This window comes from Canis lupus, chromosome 11, assembly GCF_003254725.2.
Source record: "Canis lupus dingo isolate Sandy chromosome 11, ASM325472v2, whole genome shotgun sequence".
Taxonomy (NCBI): domain Eukaryota; kingdom Metazoa; phylum Chordata; class Mammalia; order Carnivora; family Canidae; genus Canis; species Canis lupus.
Genome location: NC_064253.1, coordinates 36578500 through 36601731, shown reverse-complemented (window position 1 = coordinate 36601731; position 23232 = coordinate 36578500). Strand labels below are relative to the sequence as shown.

The 23232-nt window shown below is 38.1% G+C and overlaps 1 protein-coding gene across 10 annotated transcripts in view; it reads right to left on the bottom strand.

Annotated features, from left to right (window-relative positions):
- Window positions 1–6555, bottom strand: part of CNTLN (centlein) — a 317280-nt gene extending 310725 nt beyond the window's left edge. For 9 of the 10 annotated variants that reach the window (XM_049116148.1, XM_049116152.1, XM_049116151.1 and 6 more), the window contains exon 1: window positions 6024–6451. In XM_049116148.1, coding sequence (XP_048972105.1) covers window positions 6024–6383 — 360 coding nt within the window. In that variant the 5' untranslated portion in view covers window positions 6384–6451. Of the gene's footprint in view, window positions 1–6023 lie in introns of all 10 variants that reach the window. The other variant, XM_049116145.1, reaches the window with a different exon arrangement.
- Between the last annotated feature and the right edge of the window lie 16677 nt (window positions 6556–23232).

The following is a 23232-nucleotide window of genomic DNA, read 5'->3' as shown; positions in this document are numbered from 1 at the left end:
GCAGGGGTAAGAGCAAAACTTCCCCATTAAAATATAAATAAAGATGAAGCCTATTGAGAAAAAGCCAAGTGACAGTAACGGCGAGGATGAGGGGCAGGTATCATGAAGTGCATAAACACTCGCACTTTTCTTAAGAAAAATCCATTCAGAAAGCTGTCATGTCCCTCCTTGAGAGCATCAGAGCACCAACAGGGCTGAGCTGACACATGCAGGGCAGCAGCAGTTCTGAGCTCTCTCTGTTTTTGGAGAAGAGTAATTATTTATTTTATATATTAAAATTTTCCATTTTTTCCATTATGGCTTATGTATTTTACATATGAACTTTTCTAACTGGCTTCTCAGAGATTAGAAAACTATATACCTATACTTTCTTCTAAAATTTTATGTTTTCATTTTTTAAAGCTCAAATCTTTGATTTACTTTGTTCAATTGCTTACTTACTTGTTTTCAAAAGACTTCTAACAGCTTGAGTACTAGAGAGGACTACCTTCCCTAACATTCCTATATATCATGCTTTACTTTACCTCTTTAGAAGCAAGAATTTAGAATTTGGGTATTGAAATAATTCAAGTAAAGACAAGAAATGTCAGTATATAAATCACATGTCAAAACTTGCCTGGAAGGTAAGAAAAAATAAGCCATGAAACATAATGTGCTCTAATATTTCTATTTTTAAAAGGTATGTTGAGGAAATTACAAAATCTTTTGAAACCAATATTATCAATAAATTTATCTTACAGCTCACTTCAAAACAAAATACCAAAGATTTATGTGTATTCTCACCCTAAATTTTCTACCTAAAATACAAGCAAGAAAGGCTAGCTTAAATAAAAATGTAAAAGAATAGGTTTTCAATACTCATAAAATTTACTTCCATTTAAATAAGACTTAATAACAAAGGATTTAGCTCTAGCACAGTGAAAGAGATATAGCAAGGATCTTAAAAATCTGATGAAAAAAATCTTTACATTTTAATTTACACATTTTTTCTTTTTCCATTGTTGTTATAGTTAATGGTTATTTCTATAATGGTTACTTCAATCCGCACCATGAGCAAATAACAACATTCTCTTTTTTCTCTAATTTCCAAATTTCTAAACATTCTTTTTTAATTTATGGCCAGCACAGTATTCAGATTCTGTCACCTAAAAATATTCAAATTTATAAGGGATTCCTGATTTGGAAAAAAAGAAAAAAAAAAGCAAGTTTTTTTTGCTAGTAATAAAATGCTTTGAATGGATTATGAGACTATTACATTGTTTTTGTGGGCTTTTCAGTTATTTAAATGCTGTATCATCTTCAATGTGGGTTACACCCCTAAATACTAAAAGGACCCTCTTTCATATGCAAAAAGAAATAGAACTCCCCTTAAAAACACAAAACTAACTTCCAAACTACTCCAGACATTACTAAAACAGGAAACTATTTTCTTATGGTTTCCCTTCCTTTGGGCACATAAATATGTTCTTTTAAAAACATTAAAAATAAAAGCCTTTAAAGACTACTCATAATTTATTCTTATTCTATAACTTTGACACAGAATCAAATAATCTAAAATTAAAATTAGGGGTGCCTAGCTGGCTCAGTCAGAAATGTATGTGACTCTGGTTCTTGGGGTTGAGATCAATACCACACTGGGTATAGAGATTACTAAAAAAAATAATAACAATAATAATTTAAATTTAAAAACCCTACTCCTCACAAAGTTTATTAAACTCAGCCTAGAAGAGTTGACTAAATGCTTAGAGATTTGGATCTATAAATTATCTTAATAATGGATTAGCCTTGACCTTCATTTATCAGCCGGCATGGAAATAAGTATCAGCTTTGCAGACATGGATATCCAAAACTGTCTTTTTCACTGGGTACATACTCTCCCAGCACCTAGTTTATTGTCTGGCAACATAAAAGACCCTCAACTGACCTCTACTGGAGGAATTAATTCAACAAACATGAAAACTATTTCCTATATTTAAATAAATAATTTGCCTATCAGAACCCAAGGAAAACAATGGAATGAGTTTAATTACAAAATATGGCACAAAGCAGCCTCTCAATAAAAATCATTATAAAAAATAATTGCATAAAAAAGATTCACATACCAAAATACAACTACTAACATTGGTAAGGATTCTAATTATACAGTAGGTTCTCAATTTTTTTTTTCTTCATGAATGACTGGATAAATTTGCAACATACCTAAATATCTAACAAAAAATAGAACTGGCTCAGGGACACCTGGGTGGCTCAGTGGTTGAGCATCTGCCTTCAGCTCAGGGCATGATCTCAGGTCCGGGGATCGAGTCCCGCATCGGGCTCCCTGCAAAGAGTCAGCTTCTCCCTCTGCCTGTGTCTCTGCCTCTCTGTGTGTGTCTCTCATGAATAAATAAATCTTAAAAAAAAAAGAACTGGCTCTCTAAAAACTACAGAACACACGGGAAAGAAATTGAGGAAGACGTAAAAAGATGGAAATACATTCCATGCTCATGGACTGGAAGAATAAATATTGTGAAAATGTCTACACTACCCAGAGAAATTTACATATTAAATGTAATCCCTATCAAAATACCATGGACTTTCTTCACAGAGTTGGGACAAATAATCTTAAAATTTGTATGGAACCAGGAAAGACCCCGAATAGCCAGAGGAATGTTGACAAAGAAAACCAAATCTGGGGGCATCACAATGCCTGACTTCAAGCTGTATTACAAATCTGTAATCAAGACAGTGCTGGCACAAAAACAGATACACAGATCAATGGAACAGAAGAAGCCAGAAATGGACCCTCAACCCTATGGTCAACTCATCTTCAAAAAAGCAGGAAAGAATATCCAACTGGAAAAAAGATGGTCTCTTCAACAAATGGTGTTGAGAAAATTGGACAGCCACATGCAGAATGAAACTGGACCATTCTCTTACACCATACACAAAGATAAACTCAAAATGGATGAAAGATCTAAATATGGAACAAAAAATAGAACTGGCTGAGTTCACTAGTCATATAATCTTAATTCCAACATCACATGCTACATTAAACTTAGTTTCATCACTAAAGTTGAAGTAATAAACATCTATATCATTTATTTTTTATATTTCATTTTTTAAGTAAACTCTATGTCTAAACCAGGGATTGACCTCTCACCACCTGGAGATCAAGAACTGCATGCTCTACCAACTGATCCAGCCAGGTATCAACATATATTTCATTTAAATGCCCTAAATAATTTTTAACCTGAAATTGGTTTATAGGGTTAGTGAATACTTTCAGTTGCTACTGAAAAAGGAAATAAGTTTTGATATACATACATGCGTCACAAACAAATATATATGTATACGTGTATTACACATACATAGCATTACTTCCCTTCTGGTATTCTAACAGAATGGTGGTGAAATGGTGATAAATGTACATATATACATACTTGTAATACCCTAAACTGCAAATAGAACACATTCTTGAAATTCATGATCAAAATTAAGAGTATGGTGAAGCTTGGTTCGAAATCAATGAATAAGGCATAAATGCCGTGAACTTAAAATTGTCCTTTGAAGCACCCTTGAAATTTCATTAGGAAAAAGCTACATTGGGAAGCTAATGTCTTATCCTCAGTAGGTCCAATACAGACAGCTTTTCTCCCCACACTGAAGTTAGTTAATCATGTTTTCTTCAGCTAAGCACTATGTATAAGTTGCTTGCTAGTTTGGAGCCTACGAAAAACAATTAATATTACAATCACATAAGAATTGGATGAGAAACACTTTGAACTGAGATTCTTCTTTACATGCTTATTCTAAGTAATTCCAATGGGGTAGAATTGAACATGGAACCACTCAAACTTTCAATTCCCCACAAAGTACGTATAATTGAATTCCTGTAAGCTAAATGTGGAAAAAGAACCAACTAACCTGTATGAAGCTACTATTTATGACCAGAGACTAATTTGCAGGATTCTTTTCCCCCAAACTGTACTTTGGATCCATTACTGTGTCAAACTAATCTAGTAGAATTTAAAAGAAAAAGCAGAGTCCATGACAAACAGTTAAAGTGAATACTCTTTCTGAAAACCTAGGTATGTGTATGTGTGCCTACTTATTAGGTTAAGACAAAATGAATTTATTTTGGGTTACAATTTTTGAAAGGTTTGAAAAACAGGGTTAATACTATGTATTCTTGGGTAATTACATGTTCTACTCACTTCTAGCTGAGTGAGTAGAACAAATAAAAAAGGTCTAAAAGTGAGTGTTTAATTATATAAATGCTTTTTTAATAAAATAATTGGGACTTCAATTATTATTTCTCCCAAGTTTCTCCAAGAGCATGAGTGGGGTTTGACCACAGTTTTGAATGGGATACTGCCAATCCCATCTCATATTACTGGAATGCCTATGATCATCTAACAGTGTCAATATTAGAAAAATCTCAAGAACCATCATTCTAGCCTAATTATGACCATCTCTTTTCTTACATCCACCTAGAGTACTTTAATCATTTTTCTAGTCCATATGTTTTAAAGTCACAGGGGCCCACACTGTATTTGAAATTCCATTTTTAAATAACAGGGAATGGGATGGGGGGGAGGATCAGTGGGCTGTTTACAACAGAGTAATTTCCTCAATCAAGTCATAAAAAGTATCTCAGCTCCTTAGTCAGTTGTAACTGGGATAAATAGAGAAAGGAAAGGGGAAGAGTACAGAAGATATGAGCAAATAGCATCTTAGATTAGGACTAGTCAAAGTAACAAAAGCCTCTATCATGGGTTAATATCTTTATCCAAGTGTGTACAGGACAAAATGCTTCAGTTCACTGGTGTCTCTTATTTGTTCCTTTGCTCCTCATCCAATGAAGAACAGGAAGTGGGAAAATTAAAAAGCAGCACACACATAGCATTTCCCCAGCCTGTTTGAGCAAAGGCATATTCAATTTGAACAAAGTTGTCTTGGTTGTTTTAAAGCCTTGACTCAATCAGAAAGGACCTACAAGGGGGGGGGGGGTGGCAAAAGAATCCAATAGAACAAACTATGAGAGAGAACGAATTTCTTGAATTTGTACTATTCTAAACTGGTGATACTGTTCATAAAGTTACCTTTGTGGTTAGCGGTTCCTAACTGGTTCTATCTTGGAGACAGTGACTAAAAGATTTATTGTTGAGTGAATCTCCAACACTGACATCGCCCAACCCTGTCTAAAGGCTCTGGTAAAATAAGAGGAGAGAGAATGCTGAAGATGCAAAACTAAAATAAAACCTAATCTCCTCGAACATGAGCGCAGTCAAGCCATCTTTAATCACTCTACAAACAGCAGCCAAAATAAATTAACATAATTGATTTAGTAAATGCTTCTCCCTGACAAGATGATGTGAAAATCAAATATTTCAAGCGCTATAGAAATAGTATAGCTGGTTAATAAACATGAAGCATCATCTGTTACGCGTGAAAAGTTCTCGGCCTAAGATTCCCCCCAAAATTACTGGTCTGTGTTTACCACTTAGGTTTCACCTACGTCAACTTAAGAACAAGCGTGGGTTTGAAAATGAGAAACACGCTCCCTCGTGGATGGGTTTTTTGTTTTAACAGACGTGTTGTCAACTTTTCCCGTTCAACATTCCAACTTGTGGACTGCGTGGAACTCCTCCTCCAAGTGCCACTGAACAGCCCGGCCCGAGCACTCGGGGGAGGGGGAGGGGCGGGGCCGGGGCGACGCGACTGCACGGTTTGGGGGCGTCCCAGCGAGGAAGCCCAGACCCGGGGCCCCGCGGCGACCCCCGCCCCGCCCGGCGGGTCCGAGCGGCTCGCCGGGCTGGGTGTGGACTCCGGGAGGGAGCGACGCCGGCGGAGGTGGGTGGGTCCCGAGCCCGCGCAGCTGCACAGCGCAGCACAGCAGCAGCGGCGCAGCCTGAGGCCGCGGCAGAGGGGCGCGCCTCCCCCGCCTCCCCCCGCCCGCCCCCGGCCCCGGCCCCGGCCCCGGCCCCGGCCCCGGCCCCCGCCCCGCCGTGCAGCGGGGAGCCCGGCGGCCACCTCGATACCTGACACAGGGCCAGCTCCTCCTTTAGGCTGCTCAGCTCTTCCTCCAGCAGCTGCGTCCGGGTCACCATCGCCTCCTCTACCGAGATGCCCTCCAGCCGCTTGGACCCCGCGGGCGAGCTGAGGAGGGGAGCCTGAGCCGGAGCTGCCCGCCGGGGCCCTCGCCGGCCCCCTGACCCTTCCTCGCCCCGCCAGCATATATCGTTCTTGTCCACGACGCCCTCCCGCACGGCGCTCGCCAGACCCGAGGCCTCGCTGCGCACTGCGTGTGCCACAGCTCCCCGCCCAACACGTGGGGACCAGAGGCCCAACTGTCGCGCTGGGGGCGGAGGGAGCGGCGAGGGCGGCGAGCGCGCCGCCATGGCCGCGGCTGCTAACGGGTCAAGTTCCCTCTTGGAAACTCCACCTCCCCTTCCCCATCCCGGCGAGCCCGAACCTCCGAGCCGCGCATGCGCGCGCCTTTTCCCGCCTTGGCGCTCGGGGTCTCGCGCCCGCGGGTCCTGGCCGGCTTCGCGCGGGCCGCGCGCTCGGCGCCAGCGCGACACTGCGCACGCGCCGTGGCCCCCGGGGTCAGGCCTGTCCCCCCGCGCGCGCCCCGGGGCGGCCCCTGCCCCCAGAGCCTGGGGTTCCCCGCGCCACGCCTTCCCGCCACTTAGCGCCTAGTTTACCTCCCACCTCTGCAAGTCTTCCCGGACAAGCCCCAAATGATCCTTAACTGTAAGTTCCGCCGCCTTCGAGGCCCCTGCCAACTCGTTTGTCACGTTTCATTGACCGCCCTGGAGTGTTAGTTACTCCGCTAATCTCTCCAGCGCGGTTGTGAGCTCCTTGAGGATCCAGGGAGTGAGTTTTACACTTAAGTGTTTTCTTCACACCCTTTAGCAAAACTGCTTTTAGGTACAGCTGACCTCCAGCTAGCCTACTGACGTCGGGGAGATGTGGAAAGCCCTGTGCTGAGCTGGGACTGCCCGGCGGGCGGCTTTCCCATCTGAATTAGGATCCTTTGCGCACTCTCTGTCTTTGGTTTTGCAAGAGTTATGATTTCCTTTGAGTTTCTTTGGCAGCTTCTTTATGCAGTTGGCTGAATATCAGAGCGAGTGTGACCTACACTGCCCCACGGTTTGGGTCCTTGGACCAACTTGACATCAGTAATTCTGGGCTTGGTTAAAGAAACTAGAGCAGCTTTCTTTCCTCCTCTTTCTCCATGTCCCTTTTCTATTTTTTCTTCCTTCCTTCCTGCCTTCTTTATAAACTTCAAATAGGCAATCGCCTATTTTTTTCTTTGCTATGTCGACACGTCCTACTCGTTGGATCCACGTTGAGCTAGCACCAGAGTTCTACCAAAAGCTGAATTGCTCTCTTCTGCAAAAAGGGTTCCAGAAAACAGAGAGCTGAGACGGGGGAAGGAGGACTGTGGAAGTAGGGAGGTGACCCCTTTAACTGACGACCTCTTCATGGAAACAAAAGTACCACTTTGTGCCAGAATTTGGTCAGCAAGTCAAAAGACACCCTCTCAATTAGAATCCTGCTAAGGCAAGATGAGTGGGCTTCCTTCCCACCCAAGGTAAACACCTCACAAAAATTTATAGAAGATATGCTTAGAGAAAGTACACAAAAGCCTGTCTTAGAAGTAACTCCCATACTGAACATTTCCTATATGCTGGGCCCAGGGCTAAATACTTTTCATATATGTACTTATTCCTTTCTTACATCATGTTAAAACAGACATTATTCCCACTTTACTAGGGAGAAAGCTAAGACTTGAGAGATTGCTATACCCTACCTGAAGTCCCACATCTGGTATTAGAAAAGTTGGAATATGGATCCACTTAACTCTAAAACTTGTCTCTGATCCCTACCCTTACTCCGTACCTGTCATTTGAAATACAGCATTATGCCTGAGCATGTGAGAGTTCACAGGGTTTAAGACTAGGAATTCTAATCACGTAGTTCACAAGGTCGTCACGAAATCAATATGAATGCACATTCTTAATGGCTATCTGTTGTTGACTCAAAAGGGCATCGTTTCATCCAGTTATAGAAAGATTCCTTTGAAAAACAATGAAATCCATTCTATTATGTACAATGAATATATATACTTATATACCTGACTCAAAAGAAGAAGAATATCCTGAATCTATGACTAGGTAGACAATTTTTTTCTTTTTCTTTTTTGGATGACAAATACAGACAACATAAAAATGTACCATTATAACCATTTAAAGTGGCTACAAATAAAATGTCTTTGAGTATATTCAGAGTCTTAGGCAGCCATCATCACTATCTAGTTTCAGAACATTTTCACCCCCACCAAACCAAAACCCCATATCCATTATTCACTCCCCATTTACACTACGCATCTCACCCCTCAGGCTCCAGGTAACCACCAACCTGCATTCTGTCTCTATGGATTTGCTTCTTCTGAATATTTCATGCAAAGGGAACCATAACATGTGGCCTTTTATGTCTGCTTTTTCACCTAACATTGTTCTATCCATTCATCCATTTCACCTAACATTGTTCTCAAGTTTTATCCATGTATCAGTACTTCATTTTCTTTTACCCAAATAATCTTCCATTATATGAATATACCACAATGTGTTTATCCATTCATCCTCCTTGGATATTTGGGTTTTCCATCTTTGCCTATTGTGAATAGAGCTTCTATGAACATTTACATACAAGTTATTTTTTGAACACCTGTTCTCAGTTATGTTTTATCTATACCTGGGAGTGGAATTGCTGAGTCATATAGTAATTCTATGTTTAACTTACTGAGGAACTACCAAACTTTTCCACAGCAGCTGCACCATTTTACATTCCCACCAACAACGTATGAGAGTTCCAAATTTTCCACATCCTCACCAACACTTGTTATTTTCCCTTTTCTATGCCCATACTAGTGGATGTGAAGTGGTTTCTCATTATGGCTTTGATTTATTTTCCTAATGACTAATGACATTGACCACCCTTCCATGTACTTTTTGGACATTTATCTTTTTTGAAGAAATGTTAATTCAAGTCCTTTGTCCATTTTTTAATTGAGTTGTTTTTTATTGTTGAATTATAAAGATTCTTTACTGATGGACAATTTTTAAGCATAAAAAAATCGCACATTTTCTGAAGGTACATAGGGAGTTCTTGTATTATTAGTGAAAATGACACAAACGTGAAATACTGAATATTAACATTTGTAACTCAGAAAAATAAGCTAAAGATCTGTAATACTACCTGAATAAAAATATCCAAACCAAACAACGTCTCTCCTGTGCAATTCTTTGCACAATCATTTAAAAGTGATGATGCCTGTTCCACAGAAATTAATAATAAAATCTGCTAGGATGAAATATATTAGAATATAGAAACACATAATTCTCTCCGTATCATCATTGTATAGTTGCAATGTTGTGGAAAAGAAGGGAAATGTGCAAATTAGTATGGTATTTAAATTGTATCTCTCGTTTTAATTTAAAAATTCACTTCTAACTTCTATTTAAGAAATGTATTAGCAGTTTCTCAGCCTTAATAGTTCTTTGTTTCCAGAAAGAATGCCAAATTTTAAGACATATTTACTTCTCCTTTACAGATACGGTATAATCTTTATTTGGTCAGCAGGATTTAATTATTAAATTTTAAACCACTAAAAAAATAATTGATTAATTATTTTTTTAAAAACCCACTACTGGGTACTGACAAGACTTTAAATATCACAGATTCCTTTCATATCATTTTGAAATTTATCTCAATGTTTAGGGTTTTGCTAAACAATTCAAATCAAGAATAGCCTGCTGCCCATCCCTTCAACGTTAAACTAGAAACCCACATGCTGAATGCGCCAATGTGACACTTGAATCAGCAGCAGCCATCTTATCAATCTAATATGAACAAATTGCAGTCCAGGAGTTAGTCAAAGTAAACCACAAAAATTGTGTTGCTGTGCTTACAATTACTACAATTTTGTTTGAGCAATTCCTGGCAACTATTGATTCCCTGATCAGTCTGAGAGTACTCTAGGTTGAGAACACACGTATTCAAAGATGACATCCACTCTTCCAGTTGCCCCATGTGATTTTCACACAGTTCAAAAATGATGACCTTACAGAGCTATGACAGCAGAACTTCATTTTTCATTTTCATCTTTAGTGATTATATAAAAATTCAAAATTATTTAAATAATTGTCTTTTTTCCCTAATAATAGGCTTTCCTAAAATTATCTCCATTGAATCCTAACTCCTATGGGTATCGTTCTGGGAAAACAAACAAACCAACCTGGACATTCTAGGCTTGAATAACTTTCTCAGTCTATTTAGCTCAGCAAAATTTGAAATACAATTTCAAAATCCCCTAGGAGTTCAATTGATTTAATATATAGGGTTGCCTAGTTTCAGCTTATTGTTTTAACATATGACCAATGTCAGACAACATTCTCCCTTTTTGGCCTTATTATCTGTATTTCAGTCTTCTCCTCCTAATAGATGAGATGGTAGATCCATACTCTTGGGTATTCCTTACACTCAAAGCAATATTGTGAAAATATTCCGGCTCTTCCATCTCTTTTGTTGTTCTGGTTTCACCTGAAACATGAAGGACTGCTTCCATTGCCAGTAACCTGGCTTGACATCTCTGTCTTGATGACACTCACCTATTCCCTGTTACAGTGGCCATATGCTACTATTGCACACATGCATATACACACACACACACATTGGCAATACTTTTGCAATACTGTGATTTATAATAAAAATATATATATTTGATCTTTGTCCCTTTCCCTATTTCTGGTACAGAACTCCTAAAACTTTTAGAATTTCCTAAACGATGAAAACCTAAAGGTGCATTTTTCTATTTTAATAACTTTTGGAGTGGAGGCTAAGAATGGGGGCTGCTTTCCGGTGAAGCCAACCATGTGATTAGAGGGTTAGACATTTCAGACTGTGATCCCCTACTTGCTTGGCAAGGTGATCCCGCAGCGTCTCAATGGGAAGTTGATGGCAACACAGATCAGATACTTGGTTAAATAGAGTTAAATATTAGAATAAATATTAGAATAGTTAAAATAGAGACTAATTATAAAGGTCAGGGTAGGATGGAGAGAAAGCACAAGTGATAGGGCAGTACCTCAAGGCTAATCAAAGGGTGGGAGATGTTATTACCCTAAACCTAAAGAGGTGAGGGGAATGGTACCAGTTAGTGGTACCAAGAGACAGAGAAAAATGTGTACAGAGAGTTGCCTGGTGAGGAGCACAGACCCACGAGACAGGAACCAGGGAAACCAATAATCAAACTTCCCTACTTTCCCTTATGCCCATTTCCTATGCTCCCTGCTGGGTAAACTCAGCCAGTTGTTACAGGACAGCCCAGCAGGACACAGAGCAGGATAGGAAAACATCAAGAGACAATCTGGAGGGACAAACAGAAGGTATCTGGCTCAAGAGTCCAATATAGTCTAATAAGTAACAAAGGGGACACACTCCAACTAGCATTCTGTTATACACAATGTATGATTTAAAGTAACATCTCTTATGTTGTTCTCATAACAGCGGGTTGTACATTACAACTTACAAGTCCTTAAAGGAGAAAAAGGTAAATCTCATGTTATAAAGAGGAAACGAAATCCAAGCAAGAGTTAGGTAGAGTTCAGGACTTGTGAACAGAAAAACACCAAAGGGAATGTATCTACTTTCTTTACTGCTTTCACATTCTATATTAAAACTCAGTTTCTAGAAATTCAAGGCCAGTCTGTCTAATTAAACTAATACACACACACACATAACACACACACACACACACACACACACACACACATCTCAAGATAATATTATTCAATTTGCATTTTGAATCTATTTTATATTTTGCATCACTCTTATCACCTTACCATTCTCACATTTTATACACATATGTTTTATTTATATCACTAAATAGATTGTAAAATCCTAGAAGGCAGAAGATGCTTCTGTTTTTTTCTGCATCCCTTTCTATATACCTATCACAATGCCCTCAAGTAGGAAGCATATGAGAAATGTCTCTCAACTAGCTCCCTATAAGCCACAGAAACTCTTGCCTCAACAATTACCAGACATTCCCTGTGGTCCTTAATAATATCACATTGGACATTGTTTTGTTATGAACAAGGAATATTTTTATGAATTATGTGCTATTGAAGTAAATAGATCACATGCATGGTAAACTACTACTATTGAGGAGAAATGAGATTGTTAAACCATGGACAAAATGGTTCCTGGTGCCACTAGCATTTCTTTTTCTTAAGTGATGCTTCCTGATATAGCAAAATGCCATAGGAATAAAAGAAGAAAGAAAGGGAGAAAAGTGCAATCCATTTTGGGACCCCTTGCCAGAACACTGTTCAGTCATTCCTTCATCTTTTCAACAAATATGTATTGAACACTACTAGGAACAGAGCAATGAACAGTCACAATCCCAGCTTTGTGTAGCTTGTATTCTAGTAGAAGAAAACACATAATAAATAAATAAATATACTTATTAATTAGTAAAAAGTTATTTAAACAGAAATAAACCAAGGGGAGAAAAAAGAGATGATAGTGATTGGACGCCATTTTAAGTAGAATGGTCAGCGAAAGAAAGCATTTCTAATAAGGAGTGCTTCAGCAAATGATAATTACTTGGATTAAATGTAAAGCACACCATCCACCTATCTGGGAGACTATCAGACCACAGGGAATTGAAAGTATAAACAAAAAGCAAAAGCTTTTGAGTGAAATCTGAATTCCACAATTCCTCGTGGGGGGACACATCTGCACAAACTGTCTCCTAGGAAGTATTTATCTTGGAACCCCAAAGAAACCCATTCCCAAGTGGATAAAAGTAACCACATGAGCAGGGAACAAGTTTTGCAATCTACAGATCAACATCAAAATTGAAGTGGCTTTTACAAATCGTTTGGTAAGAGTCACGAAGAAATATCTTCTGTCTCTCCAGAAATATTCCTTGGAGAAATCATTTGAAATAGATAATACTAAACAACATTAATGAAATAAGAAAGGAGGTGATCTGGAGGGAACAATAGTTACTCACAGATATCCCATGTTGTTTGGAGGTTTACAATCAAAACAAAGAGCTTTTCAAATAATGGTACCTAGGTCCCATCTCCAGAGATGTTTAATGGATGTGGTGTGGGGACAAAATATTGCTGTTTTTAAAGTTCCCCAGATGAGTCTAACATGAAGCCAGGATTGAGAATCACTGAGTTAAATTGTTTAAAAAAAAAAAAAAAGGTTTAGAATTACTTCTGAAAAAAAAAAAAAAAGAACTACTTCTGAAATGCAACAGACATCTCACAATTATTCGAAGTGAGACAGATTATGTATAAAGTATCTACTATGTGCTAGAGCTTAGGGTTGGAAATACAGACAAGAAAAGGCAAACCCATCCCAACCTTCATGGAACTCAAATGGAGAAAGGCAACTGACAGAGAACTAAACAACTTTAAAAAAAAAATCTATATAGTGTGATAAGCGCTACAAAGTAAAGAAAGTGTGATAAGATAGAGAATGTCTGAATAGTCTTTCCTGCTCCTCGAATATTAGTTGACCGTAGAGTTGAGGGCCCATTTCTGGGTTCTCTATTCAGCTCCATCCATCTATGTGTCTGTTTTTTTGTGCCAGTACCACACTGTCTTGATGATCACAGCTTTGTAGTACAACTTGAAATCCGGCATTGTGATGCCCCCAGATATGATTTTCTTTTTCAATATTCCCCTGAATTTCGGGGTCTTTTCTGATTCCACACGAATCTTAAGGTTATTTGTTCCAACTCTCTGAACAAAGTCCATGGTATTTAGATAGGGATTGCATTGAACGTGTAGATTGCCCTGGGTAGCATTGACATTTTCACAATATAAATTCTGCCAATCCATGATCATGGAATATTTTTCCATCTCTTTGTGTCTTCCTCAATTTCTTTCAGAAGTGTTCTGTAGTTTTTAGGGTATAGATCCTTTACCTCTTTGGTTAGGTTTATTCCTAGGTATCTTATGCTTTTGGGTGCAATTATAAATGGGATCGAATCCTTAATTTCTCTTTCTTCAGTCTCATCGTTAGTGTATAGAAATGCCACTGATTTCTGGGCATTGATTTTGTATCCTGCCACACTGCCGAATTGCTGTATCAGTTCTAGCAATCTTGGGGTGGAAAAAGGACAGTCTCTTCAATAAATCGTGTTGGGAAAATTGGACAGCCACATGCAGAAGAATGAAACTAGACCATTCTCTTACATCAGACACAAAGATAAACTCAAAATGGATGAAAGATCTAACTGAGAGCAAGAATCCATCAAAATCCTAGAGGAGAACACAGGCAACACCCCTTTTTAAACTTGGCCACAGCAACTTTCTTGCAAGATACATCTATGAAGGCAAGGGAAACAAAAGCAAAAATGAACTATTGGGACTTCATCAAGATAAAAAGCTTCTGCACAGCAAAAGAAACAGTCAACAAAACTAAGACAACCTACAGAATGGGAGAAGACATTTGTAAATGACATATCAGATAAAGGGCTTGTATCCAAGATTTATAAAGAACTGATTAGGGATCCCTGGGTGGCACAGCGGTTTGGCGCCTGCCTTTGGCCCAGGGCGCGATCCTGGAGACCCAGGATCGAATCCCACATCGGGCTCCCGGTGCATGGAGCCTGCTTCTCCCTCTGCCTGTGTCTCTGCCTCTCTCTCTCTCTCTCTCTGTGACTATCATAAATAAATAAAAATTTTTAAAAAAAAGAACTGATTAAACTCAACAGCAAAGAAACAAACAACCCAATCCATTCAGAAAGTTAAGGGTGCAAATGGCAAGACAAAAGCCCTGAGATACAAAGTTGCTTGGCGTGTTCTAAATAGGAGAGGAGGCAAGTATGAGTGCAGTTAGAGAAAGTGAAAGAAAATGTGGTGTAAGATGAAGGAATACATTTGGATTTTATTCTAAGACTAATAGGAAACTATTGAAGGATTTTAAGCAGAGATACAATTTCACTACACTAATGGGAGACCACTCTGCTTTAGGGATAATAGATTGTGAGGTTAGAAAAAGGAGAATTGAAGCAGGAAGACCTGTGTCAGCGAAAGATAATGGCGGCATGAACCAAAATATCTGCAGGGGGAAGAGTAGGATATGGTGGAATTAGGATGTATTTTAAAGATTGAGCCAACAGGATTTACCGATAGATCAGAAGTGGAACAAGAAGGAAAGGAAGGGATCCAGGCAGACTTTCAGGTTTTTGGATTACATATCTGAATACTCTGAGGTACTGAAATGATTGTTAGAGGAACAGGTCTAGAAGCAGGAAATCAAAAGTTCTATTTGGGACTTACTGCATTGAAAATGCCTGGAAGATATCCAGTTAAGGATATTGGGCAGGCAAATAAACATGCAAATTTGAAATTCTCGGCAGAGATTTTCAGGTCAAAATATACATTTGGGAGTCATCAGCATGACTGGTAACATATGTAGAATTTATTGGTATATAGGAGGTAAGTAAATATGCATGAAGCACATGATGTCCTGAAGGAAAGTCACCAAGGCCTCTTCTCTTTGGAGATTTGACATTATTTTAGATCCTGTGGCTTGAGATGGTCTTGATTAAGGCCCAATGGCAAGAAAGGTCCCATCACAGAACAGTCTGAACTGATAATCTCAGGCTCAATACTAGAACAGAAGTGTCTGTAGAGTAAGAGCCATTCTGACACAGCACATGGCTAATAGTGAAGGTTCAACCTGACTCCTGTTGCTGAGCCATTTGCGACAATGGCTGAGCAGATAGATGAATGTAAACCAAAGAGCTACCAACTTGGAAGTCCATTGCAATTGTTCTTAATCCAGCAAAAGACAGAGTATGGGATCCTCCTCTCGTGTAGAGGATGAGTATGGCCCATGCAGTGTTCTGTACTAGCAAGGGCACCATTTCCACTTCAGAAAAGAAAACTGCATCAAACCATGCAGGTTCAGTTCTCAACCACAGATAAGGCTGCAACAAAAGTAATGACCACTGGAAATTAGAACCTTTAAAATCCTGAGGAGATTCACCAGTCCTCTCCTTCTCTAGCTGCTGGGATCAGAATGAATGTCTTAGTCACAGACTTTAGGCAACTAAAAGGAAAGCCCCGAGGTGGAGACTGGACACGTTGCTAATTGAGAAGTCGGGGTCTTGAATATTTAATTTATTTATTATAAGGATAAATGATTTTATTTGTACCTCAAAGTAGTGAGGGGCTTCACACTAAATATATAAATATAGAAGTTTATGTATATCTCTTTTTTTAAAGATTTTATTTATTTATTCATGAGAGACACAGAGAGAGAGAGAGGCAGAGACAGAGGCAGAGGGAGAAGCAGGCTCCATGCAGGGAGCCGGACACGGGACTAAATCCCAGGTCTCCAGGATCAGGCCCTGGGCTGAAGGCAGCACTAAACCACTGAGCCACCCAGGGATCCCCAATGTATATCTTTTTTAAGGCTATTGAGGCAATATGATTTAGTAGTAGGTAGGAGTTTAGATCTGAATGTGAAGCATGGATTTATCACCCATGAATTATTTGACCTTGGGAACCAAGGTCTGATTTGACGTTGACCCTTAAAATGAGAATTAAAATAATTTCATGAAATAATATAAGGATCAAGTGAAATAACAGAGGTAAAGCACTACTTTACCTACAGTACCTCTTCCATAGCAAAAGCTCAATAAAGATTTGTTTTCATTAACCTCTTATCAAGCATTATCAAGCTATTTACTCTATTTAAATTCACCTTGTTAGATTCACCCCATTGTTTTTCATTCATTTTGAATTCTACTCTACTCAGCTTCATGCCAGCTGATAATTTGATAAATTGCATCATTTGTGTTCTCATATAAATATTTTTTTAATTTATAGAACAGAGCTTCTAGGTCACATTAATTTCTTCCTTTCCTGAATATATATATATATATATATATATATATATATATATATATATATACACACATACACACAATCCCATCCAATTATAGTTCTTGATTTTGCTCTAGGTATTTCATATGCCTTCATTTTATCTCCCTAACTAAACTGCAATTTCTTAAGGATAAGGATTAGATCTTAATCTTCTTTTTAATTGTCCTACCATATCTTGAACAGTATTAGGCATATAGGAACCAAAACACACATATTTATTTATGTAAAGATGGTTTTGAGCAGATTTGCACACAAATATTATTTTCTCCTTTTGGCTTATTGGTCCCTAGAAATGTAATACACATACACTTATAAAATCCTATCTGTGCACCATAATTTCTCTGTGAATAGAATTCTTTTTAAAATACTAAACTAGACCAGGCAATCTTTAAAGTCCTTTTCTGGCCTAAAAATCTCTGATACTTTTTAAAAGTATTTAATTTATTTATTCATGAGAGACAGAGAGAGAGAGAGGCAGGGGCACAGGCAGAGGGAGAAGCAGGATCCCTGTGGGGAGCCCGATGTGGGACTCGATCCCAGGACTCTAGGGTCATGCCCTGAGCCTGAGCTGAAGGCAGATGCTAAAGCACTGAGCCACCCAGGTATCCCTAAAAATTTCTGATAGTATTAAACAAAAATGATGGCACACTTAAAAATTTCCAAAGATAATGAATAATCCATTAATTCATTTATTCAACAAATCTGTGTTGAAGGCATACTATGTGCCAGGCATTCATCTAGATGCTAGGAAAACAGCAGTGAACAGAGTAATGTCTCTAACCCCATGGAGACTTCATTCCAAAGGATTCACTTTATTAAAATCTCCTCCAAGGAAATTTTGAAGGCAAAAGGAAGAAATAAACAGGCTATCCATCAGTGTTTTAGCATTCAGAAAGAAATCTTCAACTATAATATTCTCTTTACGTTTTATTCAAAAAGAAAAAAAAACCCTATTTCCTAGCCAGGACATGTAGTTCCCATTCAATCATCACAATATGAAAGTCAGAAATGGACAAGATTCCCTTCATTTACCCCACATATCAACATCTGTCTATTTTGTCTCGAAAGTATCTCCCATTACCCACCCATCCCATCTATTCCCACTCTCCCTGCCTGGTTTAGACCTTCATTTATTCTGACTTAGATGAGTATAACAGTCTCAGACTTGCCACTCCACCCACACCTCCTCCCCTGCCACTGACCTCCTGCAGCAAGTCATTGCTTGAAAAAGGATGGCTCTCATTGTAACACTCTGCTGCTCCAGAAGCCTTGAGCCCTGATTCTTCGTCTTTATAACAAAAAAAAAACAAAAAACAAAAAAACAAATTCTTTGACCTGGAAAGTCAGGCCTTTCACCATCTACTTCAAAACTGCCTCTTTAAATGATTTCCCTCTACTTTCTTTTACATACTCTATGCTCCAACCAAAGCAAATCACATATTTCCCATCCCTTTCTTCTACCCCACACACCTCTTATTTTTTATCTCTGGGTCTTCTATTCCTTCCATCTGGAATTTTTGCCCTTCCCCAGTAGATGCATGGCCACATCTATCAGTAGCTTAAACATATAGATGGTTATTTTCTCACCTAACATTAAGTCCAGACTTAGGGAATCCACACTGCTCAACATCATCAAGAGCCCTGGCTCCTTCTAAATTCCTGCACTGTTGAACTAGCAAATGTTTTACAACTTCATGGAAACAGAGTTGTTAAAATTTCTAGAATTACATACCCATGCCTCACTGGACAAAGAAGATGCACCTACCTCATGAAAGCAAAAGCTTTCCCAAAATTCCCTGGTAGATTTGCATTGGCTGGACTCTATCATCTGGCCATGCCTTGGTGACAGAAAGGCTAGAAAATAATTTTTTTTAACTGAGCATATCATCACCCCAAACAAAGAGTTCTCTTAATAAGGAAGATGGGGACGGTGGGTAGCAAGACACTCTTAGCAAGACAGTCTGAAGTATTCACCACAGTTGGCAACCAACAGTATCAAGCATACACAGTCAAAGAAGTTTTACTTACAATGCCTGTAACTCACACTGTTGCATGGTTTTGCCTCAACCTTTTCAATTCTAAATAAACAACAAAAGCAGGGGCCATACTGACTTAAAAATGCACAGCTTACATGTGACCCTGGCCAAGATCTTGCTTTCCTGATACTCCATTCCTTCTACTCATCCCACTTCACCAGAAGGAAACGATGCCTCTTTATCACAGCATTAATGATGCTTGGGACTGAATCGAGGGGAGAGAATCTCAAGCAGACTCCATGCTGAACATGTAGCTGGTTTCAGGGCTTGGTCTCATAACCTGAGCCAAAACCAAGAGTCAGACACTTAACTGACTATGCCACCAGGCACCCCTAAATTCTTCTATTTTATACCAAATTCCACTGTCACTCCTAAGAGACACTGGGTACATCCATTCTCTTTCCTTGTCCTAAATTTGAGAAACTAGGCTCCTGGTCTTGAGATGGAAATCAAGAATGATTTCAATTCGTATAAACTATATTTTTATTACAGTAAAATATATATGAAATTTAACATTTTAACCATTTTCCATGTACAATTTAGTAGCATTTAAGTACATTCACAATGTTGCACATCTGTGTTTTCCTAGAACTTTCTCATCATCCCAAACAGACAGAAACTCCGTACCCTCTAAACTTCTTTCCTTTCCTATCAAACTCTCTTTCTACTTTCTATGCATTTGCCCATCTTAGGTGCCTCACACAAGTGGAATCACATAATATTTCTTCCTTTGTGTCTAATTTATCTTATTTAGCATAATGTTTTTAAAGTTCATTCATGTTGTAGCATGTATCAGAATTTCAATGCTTTTTAAGATTGAGCAATATTCCATTGTATGTATACACTACAGGTTGTCTATGCATTCATAAAAATTGCTGATGGCAATTTGGGCTATTTCTGCCTTATGGGTATTGTGAGTGATGCTGCTATGAACACTGATGTAAAAATAGATGTTTGAGTCTCTGCTTTTAATTATTTGGGGAAGAAACTGTATCTTAAACAATGTTGGCATTGTGGTTAAAATAAATCAAGTACATTATTTATCTGTGAAACTTTTGTGAGCCAATCTCAAAAACTACCAATCACTTGTAACATGTTTCTGGCCAAAAATAAATTATAGGATTTAGATAACTAACATAAAAGAAACCTCTGGAAACTGACATATTGTAAGCTGGCAACATGGTAAGAATCTCCTATCTAGGAATTTTAAATTTATCTGCAAACTTAAATATAGCTCGTTACATATTTTAGTTCTTTAGCTATCTGGAACCAGAAGAATGACATGATTCTGGGCTAAGCAATGCCATAGGCTGTTAACCAGTCCCCTGTTTACAAAAATGAAACAAGGTTGGGGGCAGGAGTTGAGGCTTATGTTTCTCATGATTCCTTCCACCTGCTGTCTCCCTGGAAACAGATGCTGTAGATTCTTATAATCAAAGATTCTCAGAGAAGTATACAAATAAAAGATAATATGGATGCAATGCACAGGATGAACCAAAAAATTTGAAGAGCTTGAAGGCTCTGAACATTTTTTATTTTTGGAGGTCTTACTCTAAATCACATCAAACATACAAAAGGCATCTATGTCCCATATTAAATATATTTGATATAGCTAGAAAAGAGTTGAGATGAAGCTGAGTGGTTAGTATTACTTTTGCAGATACTTAAATAGATATTTACTAATTTTTATTTTCCCATTTGTTTTGTATTTTGAAGTTGATAAATTATTTTTCAGATCTCAAATATTTTCACTGGACCTTAAAAATGCATAAGCCATAACCATATAAATAACTTGTTCTGTAGTGAGTCCTGATCTCAAAATAATTCTCATTTGCACACTTCTGACAACATAACTCTGACTATAACTAATTTTTGGACACTAATGCAATGGCCAGAACAAGCAAACAGAAAAAAAACTGTCCCTATAATTTCTGGATATGAAATAATATCATGCTGGTAATCAGAAGTTCCTAGAATTGAGAGTCACAATCCTTCAGAAATAAGCTACCAAATTCCTGACTCCAATCAACTTCTTGAAAAAGAAAGTGCTGTAGTAAAAAGCAAGCTTTGAAACAAATAACCTCTCCCTACTCCCACCTGCCCACAAAGACTGTGATTAACAAATTCTTCTGTTAAAATTCAAATCTAACTCCCCTCTTAATGTCTTAAGGATCCATTGTGAATTACTCTAATAGCATAATAAAATTACTTTCTACCTAATAGACAATGTGGCTTCCAGTTGGATGTTCCCTTGAATGCTGGAGATATATTTATTTTGTGATTAGCCTTCCATGACTCCAAGCCTTGGCATGACCAGTTCCTATCTTCCTGGAAAATTGTTCCACCACTTCTTTAATAAATGCCTACCCATCCTCCAAAGCCCAATTTATTTTTTATTTATTCAATTTTTTTTCAAAGCCCAATTTAAATGTTAGTGTCTCCACAATGGCTCCCAGAGTCATGCCCTTTTCTACTTCTCACAGGACTTATCACATTTTATTTAATTTATATGTTAACATGTTTGCTCCCTGCCATTAGAGTTTCAACTTCTGGAGAGCCCAAACATCTATCACAGTTAAATTTATAAAGCAAGTGATTATTTTGTCTACTATGCATGCATTATACTTTGCTAAGGGTAGCATTTATTCTATTAATTCTACTCAGAAAATGAAGACCACAAAACTGTTTGACCATCTGTTCTCTCTCTTTGTGATGAAACAACATATTTAAGTATGGTTTCAGTTAACTTTCTCATCCTTTCATAACAGCTAATTGTTGGCCTTTCCACTTGTCTTAAAGTTTCCATCACCTTGTGGAGATCGTTACGATCATACAATGTTTCAACTGTATCATAAAAAGCTGCTAACATAGCCAAAAGTTTTTCCACTTTTAGATTTCTGAGACGGTGTTTTGGGAGAAGATGTAGTTAGGTGAGTGTAGCTATGTGAGAGCAAGAGGAAGTGGGGAAGAGGTTGATAGAGTGTTATTAGTCTTTTGAGAAAGCTGGTTTATGATGTTCAAGGATCACTCGTTGTGTTGTTGATTTCTGAGGGAATAATCAACATTAACTTTCTATTATTATGGCCCTTCAGCTATAAAAATTAAGTAAATTTCATGCAAAGAATTTCCCTATTTAGATAGGAGAGAACTATTCATTGATGAAGATGAGAAAGACTTTCTAGTTTACTACTTCCGGCGAATCTCAGAATCACAGATAATTACTCCCATCAGGTTCAACTACTATAATTATATTAGTGCCCTCTGCTGTACATGCGTAAAATTACAGAAAACCATGCGATAGTTTAAGATTTGTCCACACATTCTTGGCTCTGGCATTTTCCAAAAGCATATCTTCGAGAGCATCCTTATTTCATTTCAGCTAGGTGACTTCAACATGTTGGTGAAATCTTGCCTTCTATAATTACTGGATAATCCAAACAGAATAATAAATAGTGTGTAAGAGGTAGTCATTATAGGCTTATTGTTATGCTAGGGAAAATATTAATTAAATGTTTGTAAAATGATTGAAATTACTTTATGATATGTCAGTTATTTAAGAGCCAGCCTTTCTTTTATGATCACTGTACACTGATGATTTTCTCCTTGACTTCGCTTTTGTATATTCTCCTGTGTTTATTTAAATCAGAGTCAATTCTGAGACCCATAAACCTTTTTGCTTGATTATGGCATTCAATAATTGTTTTATACAACATCTGTTTTGTGCCATTTGATTTGTTTCTATGCCCTAAATTAAAAATTTCTGCTTCTGTCTGAATCTTATTAACTGAAAATAATATTAGTAGGCCGAGGCCATAGCTGTAAGTGGTCCTCTGTCAACCACTTATCTTTTTGTTTATCTTTCGTTCCAGGTTATGAAATTTTAAGCATCACACTCACCTTTAAATAATCATTCCACATCTTTAGGGCACCACACTGCATTCAGATTTACATGCTATATCTTAATTTTGCAAATTTTCTCTCTATGAATGGAGAAATATTTAAAATTGCATAGTTGAAGATGGAAACGAGGATTTGTTTATACATACCAGGTTGGCTAATAATCTGTGAGTCTGGGAAATTAGTGTTTTGAATTTATTTCTTTCTACCTTACAGTGAATTTTCCTTGCTCTAAATCCAGGTTCTTAGTTCATATTTATAAGCTTGGTACAGGTTTAGATGATGTGTAAATCTGTGTTATTAGCCTGATATTCTCTTTACTTTTA